This window comes from Lycorma delicatula, chromosome 1 (assembly GCF_047948215.1).
Source record: "Lycorma delicatula isolate Av1 chromosome 1, ASM4794821v1, whole genome shotgun sequence".
Classification (NCBI taxonomy): domain Eukaryota; kingdom Metazoa; phylum Arthropoda; class Insecta; order Hemiptera; family Fulgoridae; genus Lycorma; species Lycorma delicatula.
The window spans coordinates 267,846,880-267,859,965 of NC_134455.1; the positions used below are offsets into that span (position 1 = coordinate 267,846,880).

At 28.1% G+C, this 13,086-nt stretch overlaps 1 protein-coding gene across 3 annotated transcripts in view; it reads left to right on the forward strand.

The window, feature by feature from the left end:
• Positions 1-13,086, forward strand: part of dsd (attractin-like protein dsd) — a 216,022-nt gene that overhangs the window by 61,206 nt on the left and 141,730 nt on the right. For all 3 annotated transcript variants that reach the window (XM_075376983.1, XM_075376990.1, XM_075376991.1), the window contains exon 3: positions 6,840-6,968. In XM_075376983.1, coding sequence (XP_075233098.1) covers positions 6,840-6,968 — 129 coding nt within the window. The remainder of the gene's footprint in view (positions 1-6,839; positions 6,969-13,086) is intronic.

Below are 13,086 nucleotides of genomic sequence, written 5' to 3' on the forward strand. Positions count from 1 at the left end.
AATAGTTATGCTTTTTTATTATTAAAGTACAATTTTAATGAGTTTCTTATATCATTATAGGTTAATTTTAAACTAAAATTTGTAAATTCCAGTAATTAGTATTTCAGCTATGCGTTGTCCTTAATAATACAGGTCAACAAAATTAAGGAATTTGAAAGTTGTTTGTTATCTTATAACTGCTTTTTGTATTATTTTGTGCGCTGATTTAAAATATGGCCATCAGTTTTTTTCTATCACATAAGAATTTTTCACAACACTAAAAAAAGAAAATGAATAAAACGCATATTGTGTATGTATTTATTGTGGAAAATTTGTATTTATAAAAAAGTAATAGGACTTAGAGAAAGGATTTCTTAACATTTTCTTACATCTACAAGGATTTGTATTGCCTTTTTCTTTTCTTTTCAACTCTTCTTAGGCCACATTTTCTGTTGTAGTTAGCTTGTGGATCATCTGTGGATGCACCAATATTAGTCTGCAATTATGTTCACATTCCCCCTTCCCTGATATCTGCATTCCATTTCCTTTATATGTTGGTGAAATCTCTCCACCCTGTTCTTCACTTACAGCATCAAGATTTTCGGGGAAGTAATCAATATGAGAACGCAGAAAATGTACCTTCAAACTCATCGAACAGCCCAAGTCTTGGATTTTCATTAGCATGTTTTCCACTGTATGCTTAAAATCTGGGTCCTTATTGTTCCTAAGAAATTTATTTATTACTTCTTTAAATGCTTTCCATGCTTCTTTTTCAATGTCCTCGATTTTGGTTTGCAAGACTTCATCTTTAAAAACTTTATGAATATCTGGTCCAGTGAAAACACCTTTCACTTTGGCTTCTGACAGTTGTAGAAACTTAAAACATTTGTATTTAAAAACACTCTCCTTCTTTAGATAGAGCCTTTACAAATTGTTTCATCAGTCCCAGTTTGATGTGAAGAGAAGGTAGGAAGGCTTTGCTTGGATCAACCAAACTTTTCTGTATTACATTTTTGTTCCCAGGTTCTAATAATACTGTACATGACCATTCTTTTCTAGTCAAATTTCCTTTCTTGTCCTGGCTGTTCCATTCACACAAGAAGCAGAGATATTTGGTGTATCCTCCCTGCTGCCCAAGAAGCGTAGAAATTACTTTTAAGTCATTATGTATTTATCCATTCTTGATCGCAATATTTTAGTTTAGACAGAACTAATCAAAATTCTTGTAGCATTCCTTCAGATACAGTAATACAGATTAAGTGTCCTCCTGGTACTAAAGCATATTTGTTATCATTATGAAGAATAGCAGCTTTGAGGCTTCTTTTGGACAAGTCAATAAACAGCCTCCATTCATTCACATTATACTATATGTTCAACTGCTCCACTACACCAGGATCATTGTTCCAATAAATTAATCTTCCATCTTCAGAAAAGTACGGAGTAAAGACTTTTTCTAGTTTTTGTACCATGAGAAAGAAGTGAAAGGAGCCAATAAATTTTTTTCTTTTAATCTAGATCCTAAAAGTTTTGCTAAATTTTTAGGAAGACTTAAATCTCTGTCATTCAGTTCATGCTGTGAAATTCAGAATTATCAGAAATAAAATCAACATTATCATTGTCAACATCCTGTGACTCTGTTTGGAGTTGTTCAGTATAGCTTTTAGGTTTTCTGGAACTGAAGGTACAGGTACGCCAGGGTCGAGGGGTACAGGGTACAGGGCACAGGGCATATTGCTGAATAACAATTTGGATACACAATTTCTTTCTTATTTTTTAGATTAAACCCTTGTACATTACAAGAACAAAAGTAGCAGTCATCACTGTGATTTTGTGGTTCTCTCCAGATCATTGGTACTCCAAACCGAAAAGACTTTTTCTTACCTTTTACCATTTGCATAGCTCTTCCACACAAATAGAACAAACTGTATGAGGAGCCCATGTTTTATCTTGGTCACAAACTTTTGCCCCAAAATTGGCGTAGTACATTTTTTTCACTAAGTGTAATATAAGTGTAACTTTAGCAAAACCTTTCAACACAGTGTTCTAATTTCAACTGATTTATTTTTATTTCAGTAGAGTGAAAGGAAGTAGGATTGAGTGAGTCATAACTTTAGCTATTTCCTTGACAAAAATTACTCATGAAGTCACTCTAATCAAGTCGTTTGGTAGAATGACGCAAGTTTGTCTGACAGCAGAAACACCGAAGATTTATTTACTCTGACCAACTCACAAATCGACATTTCAAAATTTTTAAAATTGTTTAAAATATAAAAAAAATTATTTTTATGAAATAAAGCTACATATCATCGCAGAAATAGATGTTCTTAATGAATATAGGTTTTTTTTATAAATATGTGATAACATTGTAATTTCAAGTTTTTTAATTTGAAAATGTGAAATTTTTGTTCTAACCCCGAGTTTTTTCTTAAAGTGTTTACGAATCACATCGCTAGATAGCAGTACTTGATAGTACTAGGTAGCGTATACTTGAAATAATAAAATTTAAGAAAGATTATACTAGTTTTATTAAAAAAGGAATAAATAAAACAGAAATAAATTGGTAAACTTTTTATTCTACAATTAGAACTATTTGGTGGCACTGGGATATTGTATTTATGTATTAAAAAAAATTATATTTATTTTTCATAAAAATAAGAAGAATCTTATTATTAACAGATGAATAGTTATTGACTAGACTTTATATATTGTCCAATCAACCAATCGCATGATTTCAGATTTAGTATATTATTGATTTAGTATATATATTACGTGAGTGGAATATTTCTCTTTAACTTAGATTAAATTTTTTTCATTACACTTGATAAAATCTTTTCAACTTGATCATCAGTTGCATAGTATATTAGTTTCATAGGTAATTTGAATTATTATGATGCTCACATTCTTAACAATATTAACACAAAACAAAAATACTTTTTAATAATAGCTTCAGTGCAACATAACCTATCGCTTGAAGTTTTTTCCTTTGAATAAACAAGTAAATATTAACAATGAGTAATATTTAATGTATTTTAATTAGGTCATTATTAGGTAGATATTGTACATACTACATCCAATTTATTTTTTTTCAAGTATAAACTTTATTATAATTTTAAAATATCAATTTGTGATATAAGGCAAAACTAAAACACATTATTAAAGTAACATAATTATAAAATGAAATACATTCTAGCAAATAACATAATTTTTAACATTTTTTTTAGTCATCAATAGATATATATAGTGGTTAAAAAACTTATGAATGTGATTGTACATTTTACAATTGTAATGGTATTATTTTGAATAAATAAAGTTGGATAATTTCGTAACTGTTTGATAACTTTCGTAACAATTTCAGAACACTTTCATGATATATTGCATAACAGATAACACTCTAAAAATGTAATCTTCCTCAAAACTTCATTGAAGATGAATTGACTTTTTTCTGGTATACCTTAATCATTTGTTAGTCAAATAAATAGTCGAATAAATACAATAAGTTTTTGATATTTCTAATATTTTAATGAATAAAAATACTTTTGTGTCTAATTTTGAAATTAGAAAAGCACGTTACTTTACATCTTGAAAATTATATTTTGATTTCAATATACATTTTCTTTTTTTTTCACCTCGCAGTATTAGCTACATTTTCGCTTCCAAGTATTTCATATACGTATTCTGCAAAGCGGTCGTAAAACTTCTTGGTTTTGTATATGAATTCTTATTTAAGCATAATAATCAATGCTCTGAGATTTTCAGCGGATTCTCGTTGAAGCATTGATATTTTGCTCCAGAATCTTCAAAATTGATTCTAGTTGAAGCAGTAAATTATACTTGCTCCAGGTTTCAAGAGAACTTGTTGAAGCATTCTAAGTTTATTTACCAGTTACTTTTATTTTTGATATATTTATAAGGAATTTAAGTGAATAATAATCTATTTTGAAAATGGAGAATGATTTCCTCACTACTACATTACATCATGGTGACATGGAAGATATTCTGAATAATTTAGGACTAACGGAAATGCATATCAATCTGTTTAGGTGTTTGATGAAAAAAAATTAAAATTTTTCTTTTCAGTCTGAACGTATGTGGATGCAGATGACCCTTCAAGAATTATTTCTGCATCGAAAGATGCTGAATATATTCAGATTTTGTACACACCTTGACATTACATTTGTTCCTACAAAATACATTTGTTTACAAATTACATTTGTACGATACAAAATTTCTTTATAATTACGACTCAATAAAGAATTGGTTATAATTATAAGTGAATAAAGAATTGGAATTTTACTTACGACACCTCTTTCTATTCATTGATTTGAAAACAATAAAATTTCCATGAGTTCAAAATCAAAATAATTATATTGGTTTTGGAGTTTTTTCTAGAGCCTTTGTGGTTTCACTTATATATAGTATTAAGCTTGATAAAGTCAGGTATAATCAAATATTAATGCAACCACATCTGATTAAGATGTTTCAAACATCTACTGTTGAACATTTTCCTCAGGATCTGTGCTTTTCTGTTCAAAAAATCGTTCTGTTAAATGAAGTTAAAAGAACAAAAATTTCACATTTTCAAAAATTACCCTAAAATTAAAAAGTACCCTGAAATTCATACTGGGGTAAGAAAAATAGCATTTTGGTGAGTCACAAAATTCAATCATTTGATGAACCTGTAAATCCAATAGATATTAATGAAGTTGGTGATAAGCAATAGGATTTTTCGGATGACTCTAAGACTGTAAAAATAGAGCTACAAGTAGAAGCTAAAAAGCTCCAAAATAGAAAAAAAGTACAAAAATTTTATGATTGCCACAAAGAGAAAATTTTACGTGCTAATAAAGCAGCATATAAAAATCGAAAAGAAAAGGTATTAAATAACAAAAAAAAGGATACTAAAAATAAATAATTGAAACAGATTCTTTATTAAGCACTTTCAAAATCCACCAAAAAAAAAATAGTCATGGGATTTTGAAAAAGATCTGTGCAAAACGAATGATTTAAATTTAATAAATCATTGTGAACAATTTTCACATACCACAGAATCTGTTGGATTGCCACTAAAAGACTAATAACTGAAAGACAGAAAACAAATGTTTATCAAATTTCTTGAATGACAGTAAAACTGTGGAAGTTAGAAAGCTCTGAAACAAAGAAAAAGCAAGAAAATTTTATAATCGCCAGAAGGAAAAATTTTATGTACTTGAAAAGCAGCATATAACAGTCGGAAGGAAGAGATATTAAATAACAAAAAAAAAACTTACCAAAGAAAAGTTAACTGAAACAGAATCTTTATTATGCGTTTTCAAAATTCAACAAAAAATAGAGTCGTATGTCAAAAATATTTCAGAAAAATTAAATTTGGGTACCGCAGTAGAAAATATCATTGAAGCTGGAACAATAATAAAATGGTGTATGGTAGGTCGAAAGGAATATTTTTGTAGATTAATTAGAACATTGCAAACATTGAATGAAAAATCAGAAACGTTTATGAAAAAGCTAAATATTATATTGTTGCATAAATTAAATATTATAATTTATTGCATAATTAATATTAATATAATATTATAATATTTTATATTAATATTGTAATACAATATTTCTACTTTGGTATTATCTGTACACTTTCCAAATGTCAGATATATTAAAAAATTAATATTTGATATTGTTAATTTTATTTATATATTGTTTTACTAAACGAAAAGATTTAAAAATTAGATAGCGCTCTAAATGCAGATGTAGATTTTTTTGAAGTTGCAGTATGTTAAAATTAATGAAAATCAGAAAATCACAGAACGTGGGACAGAATATATTAACTAGATGAAGACAAAATTATGCAACTTTTCTCATCAGCTTTATTTAAAAAAGACCTAATTCATTCATATATATCTTGCGAAAAATTATGGTGCAAAAATAGTTTTCATCACTATAAGCTTACAAAACCTCTAGATACAAAATTATTGTTAGATTTTATAAAGCATTTAACAAGCCAAAAAGGTGATGTTTCTGAAAGTGTAAAAAATTTGATGGCTGATGAAAATTGGCAGAGTTTTTGCATTTTCGAAACATATTTGAGAAAATTTGATGAATTTTTTATTATATGATTTGTGTTATTAAGTATACGTACAATTATATAAAAAAGTTGTTTATCTCCAATTATTTCTCTCAATGATTTCATATTTATTTTGTATTAAAAAAGTTCTGTCATGTAGTTGCAATATATTCGTAGAGGAATGAAATATTTAATATTTATGAATATTTAATTTTTCAATATATAAGAATAAAATATTTAACTGTGTATATTGTGTTTGAGAAAATGAAGTAGGAAAAATATATAACAATTATTTTCTCGCCTTTCATACATATATGTACTTTTTTGATTCAGACTGTGTCTTTTTGAAGAACTATAAATAAATGAATTGTTGAATTTTGATTTTTTATGTTTTCAGTTGATGACAAACTCCTCTTGCTGAAACCTTAATTTTATTGTGTTGGGAGTTTGGCCTTATCATATTACATCATCTTATTAGTCGCTTATCTTAGTGTATCAAACTAGATGAACACTACCTGCATTCATTCCGTACAACAAAGCTAATAATAAAGTATCAAGAAAATTAACACGGGCCTAATTTTTTATTCTTAAAATTTTTTATAAATAAAATATATTGATTGTCAATTTTGAGAATATTAAAAAAATTTAGTGAAAAAATGGAACGTGATGGAGTTTTTTGACTATTTTTTTTTATGAAACCAGCACACAAAAATCTGTAAGAATGTGTTATTAGTTTTCAAACAACTTTTCCATTGACCTGTGTAATTTGTCTGAATTTTCTAATATGCTGTAATTTTTTTTGCAGCGGATTAATGTACAAAGAAAATTATTCAATTAGACGCATACCAGAATTAGTAGCAACATCTGGCTATGCTCTTCTTCACTTTTACAGTGATGTGGCATATAACATGACAGGATTCAACATATCATATAGGTATGTGTTTTATTAACTAATAGTTAAATTATTTTCTATCTACTTTAATCCCATTGTTTATTTGTGTGATTGATTATACAACTCATCTTATCAAATTTGTTTAAATTTACAATTTTACAATCAATAATAAATTTTATTTAAAATGAACATAACTTGTTTTTATTTTATTAACATTATTCCATTACTTTTTATTATTCTGTTTCAACTGTACTACTATTATTATTCTAATAAAGTTTATTGAATATTTATCAAAAGGTTTTAGAGAGTGTCAGCTATTATAAAATTAGAATGCTGGGTTCATTATGAATCAAAATACCCAAGGCATATTTATGTATATTGGTGTTTGCTGAGTGTGGAGATAAACATTGATTGACAAATCATTCCAAGCGTCATTATTGAAATTCAATTAAATGTATTCACCTTAGAAATGTGTTTTAATTATCAATAATTGCTAAAAAGTTATGTTTATAGTATAATGCTATTAGGCAAATTTAATTGTAACAGTCTAAGAAAAGAAATAACAATGATATTGCAAAGTAGAATATTTGTAAATGGAATTAGAAACAATATTGAACCTAGGCTATAAAGTAACCCTGTTTCTTGAGAGGCTCAGTGATACTTTACAGGTTGATTATTTCTCTCCCTCCACTCTTCACTTTTTGATTCTTTGTCTCTTCTTTCCTAGATAAGTTCCAGGGGAATTGCTGTTGTATTCTTTATAGTGTAACCTAAAACAAAGAAAAAAAATTGATTTATCAGAGTCTTTTATAATTAGAATTGGAAATTTAAAGTAATTAATTATATCATCTCCTAGATTAAATGCACTGCAAATATTACATTCTGTGACTGAAAATAGTCAGTATATATAGAAAATACAAACACATATGATAAAATGTAGGTACGATGAAAGCCTAACAAAAAAAATAAAACATTTATACATTGTTCTACGGTTTACTTCATTTGCTAAAATTTTTATTATTGTTGTTTACTGAAATCTTGTAGTGGAAAAGGTGTCATATTTTGTTGTTGATTTTAAGAGATTAATCAATTATCAACACTATTTCTTGTACTATATTAGTATATTAACAAGTGGAGATAGTCTGCCTACCTTACAAGACAACTAACTTAACATAAATACTTTGTACTTGTTTCCTATTACAGATTTCAGAAAAAATTGCTTTGTTTTCAAGGTTCAGATATCCCTCCCAAGTATTTTAAAAAACAAATATATATGTAAAATTAAACTATTATGAAAAATTGTTAATTGAAATCAATCTTTTTCTCCTGGTTTTTTAATGTAAGGAGTGGTAGCAATTACATAAATTTCCAATGTATTTTCACTGAGTTTCATTTCTCAACAATTAATTTATTTGTTGTGTCCATGTTAGGATGATCTATTGCAAGAATCATATTTCAGATATTTGAATAAGAGCTCCAAACCTTTTTGATGGATTATTTTTTGTTATTGTGCATTCTGAAAGTAGTAAAAGAATTTGAGACTTCTGTAAAAAAAAATTAAAAATTAAATAAGAGCTTTGGTTCCCTCTTCTGTTGAAAATAGCTTTTATGATGACTTACTGGAAGTGCATTTTAGCAAACAAAATTTTTCAGAAAGCATTTTTGGATTTTTTATCTTTCTGTGTATTAATTATAGTTGATTTAGGATAAATTACAATATAATAAAATTTGTTATTTTAAAATTCCTGATGCAACACAAAACAGAAACTGGAAACAGTTTTAAATTAACGAAAGTTTATTGATTAATAGTATAAAAATAAGAATGCGAAGAAATGGTTTAACGATTGGGTGGATCCTAAGACACCCAACCAAATAGTATGAATAGTTCAGGAACTACTCCTGTCACCAATTGCCAGTAAAAAATTTACAATTATGATTTTCTCTCCAGCTCTATTTCTGCAGGTATGTGTTAAAAGAAAAAAGCTAGTTTAATCATTTGTTAAATTTGTTGATATGCATACCACTTAGAATATTGGCATATCCTCCCTAAGCATTGGTTGGAAACCTGAAATGCTTCTTGTGTTACTCTGGTATGAAAAAAATTTTCCACAAACAAATTTATTTACAACATTTTTTATCAATTTATAAGAAGTTATCGAAGGCACTAAAAACGTTTGTTTCAGGACTATTTACCCGGCTGAATTATTGATATTAAGATTTTAAATTTAAGTCCCTGCTATACAGCATTACTAATTGGAAGCAACAACTTATTTACAATAGTGTGCTTTCAGAAGGTTTTGTATGGATAAATCTCTTTAAATGTGACTATAATGTAATTTCAAGTATTTAAAAATACAATGATTTTATATGCCCTAGCATTAAAAAATGGAACTGATTGGCTAAGGATCATCTCTGATGAACATTCTATATAAGCTTAAAAGCATTCATTGTTTGAATGTTTGCTTATGAAGGTGTGGATTGTTTAATCTGAATGTAGAGGCAAAGTGAAACATTATATACATAATAGCATGTGAGATACAGTTGTCATGTATGTACTTTTTTTCCATGGGTCAACTGATTTTTTTTAATATCAACACGGATATTTTTATGTTTCTAACTGAAGTGTTAGTATTCTAAACTTCAGTATGATAAAGTTTTTTTTTTTAATGATATTTCTAAGTGTTATTTACCTATATGGTAACCTAGTTTTGTGATTTATTTGTGTAGAGCTTTTATGCATAATTATGTTTTGCTCCCAGTAAATCATAAATTATAGTGTTTGATATATGCACCACTTTCAAGCTTATTTTTTTTTTTTCATAACTTTACATTTTATTTTACTTTTTTGTGATATATAAAAAGTTGTTTTGTATTTTTCCAAATTTAAACTCAAATTAAATTTGCAGCCCATGGTGTAAATTGGTTTTTCAATAACAACGCAAAGACAAAAGAAAATCATGAAAAATATTAAGGAAAGATGTTGTCCTAAAACAATCAGTCTATGAGGGTCATTCAATAATTAAACAAATAGCTGTACAGCAAAAATGGTTTATTAAATAAATACAATTTTTTTGTCTAACTTTTCACGTAATCCCCACCAGCTTCTCTGCATGTATCCCATCTTTTTACAAGTCTTTTTTTCCCCTCAGTGAAACCTTGATCTAGATGCCAGTTTATACTTTTTTCTTTACCTCTTCGTTGTGGTTGAACTTGATGCCATGCAAAGATGCTTCCATTGGATCAAACAGATAAAAATCCAAAGGGGCAGGGCTGTAAGGAGGATGAGGTAGGAGCTCCCAACCCAATTTGCCAATAGTTTCCAGCATCAGTTGTGTCACATGAAGTCGAGTGTTGTCTTGAGGAAGAAGCATGCTTTTCTTCTGCCATCCCTGACATTTCCTCTCTTCAGTGCGGGCTTGATTTTGTTCTCAATCATGGCTGAATAGTATAGGCTGTTGATAGTGCATTGCTCCTCCAAATAATCCCAGAAAATCAGATCATGGGCACTCCAAAAGTTAGTTAACATGACCATATCAACCTATGGTTGAATTTTAAATTTCTTACGAACAGGCGATTCTTTGCACAGTTCATGCAACTAGTGCTGTATTTATTTGTTCATCTGAGAGAATATTTCTGAAGGTTGTACACTTTCTGAAAGTTAAAATCGGATCACAGAACGCTGTTTTACAAAAGTACTTTCTTTGGGTGGACACACTATTGTAATTATGACTTTAAAGATTATGTTTACATAAATATTAATCGATCAGCTGGGTAACATTCGCAAGATTGCCAAGAAACATTTGCAAAAATTTCAATTACCTGCATTAACTGTTGCTTTCACTAAAACCGTTTGTCTGTTTAATTATTGAATGACCCTCATAACTGAAGATATGGTAATACTATATCAAAAGTAATTGATGTGTGTCTGCGTGTGCGCGTTTATACCATCACAACTTGTTAAAAGAATTATACATTAAAACTTATTCTGTAAAACATACTAAAACGTGCAATTAATTTGTTAAATGTATTTCTGAAAATGTATAGTCATGTACATGATTTTCCTATTATGGATTTAATTTTCCATTAGATAATTTGGTTTTCTTCTTTTTTATACTATGCACATTTGCAAATTTATTATTTACAATAATTACTTAGTAGCAGGTGCACCCTGTTTCAGCTAGGTGATGATCATGTACTTCAGTTATTCATAGAAGCTATAAATATAGTTTCCAGAAAAAATTTATTAGATAAATGAATATAACATTAAATTTTTTAACTTTTATTTTATCAGTGTGAGAGATCATTTGGAAGTTGCTAATTGGGAGGGAATTCCCTCCCATAAATATTCCATTTTAAAAGATGTATTTCACTTGTGGTTTATGATTATTTTCACTGCAGAATTTATTAAAATTAGTAATGATTTTTATATAGTAAGAAAGCAATTAAGTGATATTAATAGTAGTGGAAAATTAATGGGCTTATTTCCAGTAAGTTTAAACACTTAAGACATGAAAATACCATGTTGATCGTACAAGGAATTCATCTTGTATTTTTAGATTTTAAAAGTTATGTAATTTTTAAAAAAATATTCGTTGTATGATGATTACAAAGACCACCAAATTTATGTTTTTTAATTTTTTCAGAAGATAGAAAACATTTTTAAAAAGAAAAGTTACAATTTTGAAAAATTTTTGTTAATTTGGGAAGCTAGAGGAGTATTAGTTTTTTTTGGAGAAAAAATGGCATGAACCTGTTCTGAATGGTTTTTCTTTTTTTTAAAGTAGAACATATTGAGGGGAAACATGTTTGAATATCTTGGTACTTAAACTCCATAATCTCATACTTCAACTGGAAATTTGATATCTGTACAGAACAAGAAATCTGAATCTTTTGGACATTTAGAATATATTACACTTTTTATGTGTTAGAACTCATTTTGAATACAAAGAATTGTTAGGATGTCGCTATATTTCATGTTATATTAGTAATGCTTATGAGGGACTACAGACCAATGTAGGCAATCTCACACTTCAACTGGAAATTTGATATCTGTACAGAACAAGAAATCTGAATCTTTTGGACATTTAGAATATATTACACTTTTTATGTGTTAGAACTCATTTTGAATACAAAGAATTGTTAGGATGTTGCTATATTTCATGTTATATTAGTAATGCTTATGAGGGACTACAGACCAATGTAGGCAAGAAGGCTTAATCTTGGACATCAAGTTTTATTATTATTATTTTTTTGATAGTAGATCACATTTTGAAAAAAGAATGGTCTTGATATTTCATTTTGTTAATCGAGGAGTGCTAGGTGGCACGACCTCTTTGGAGGCCAAGAAGGTATAAACTTCTATTATAAATTTTTTTATTTTTTTGATGGTAAAATACATTTGAAAAAAAAGTATATCGCAATACTTGAATTTTTGTTGTAGAGTAGGTAGAGGCCTCCCCACATGTAAGGAGCATGAGGAGTCTGCTATTTTTATTTTTTCTGAAGGTAAAGAGTAATTTTAACATTACAGTATTTCGATGTTTGTGAGAGTAAATCAGATGCAAGGGGTTTGTGACACTTCTGGTTTTGTTGAAGTAGATTCCAAAATATAGCAAATCTTTGATTAACAATTTTCTCATAGTCAATGCCTAATCTTTTACTTTCATTTTAATAATCTTATTACCATGAAGGGTAACAGTTTATTAAGGGAAGTTATGTCATTATTATTTTGCCTATATCATTGACAAAGAACTAAATTTTAAAAGTATGTAGAACTTTTTTATATCGGTTCAGTGGTTTTAGAAATTTCTGTGGAGAAATTAACTAACAAAATTTGAATTTTTATGTAGTAATATAAACGTTTAACAGTAGATACGTACTTTTTCCATCACATATTGATTATAAAAGTAAATCCTCCCAAAAAAAACATCTAAGATGTCATTAAAATTTACAACATCTAACAATAAAAACGATATATTATGTCAACCCAGCAGTATTTGAACCAGATAAGATTAGACTAGTCATAAGGTTCATTCAATTCCATTCACAGTTGATACCTTTCCTGTTTACAATAGAACTACTCTAACAATTTATGAATGAATTTAGTACTGTCACTTTCACAATTGTCTAACAATAACTCGCCAAACAACTTCCTGCATTC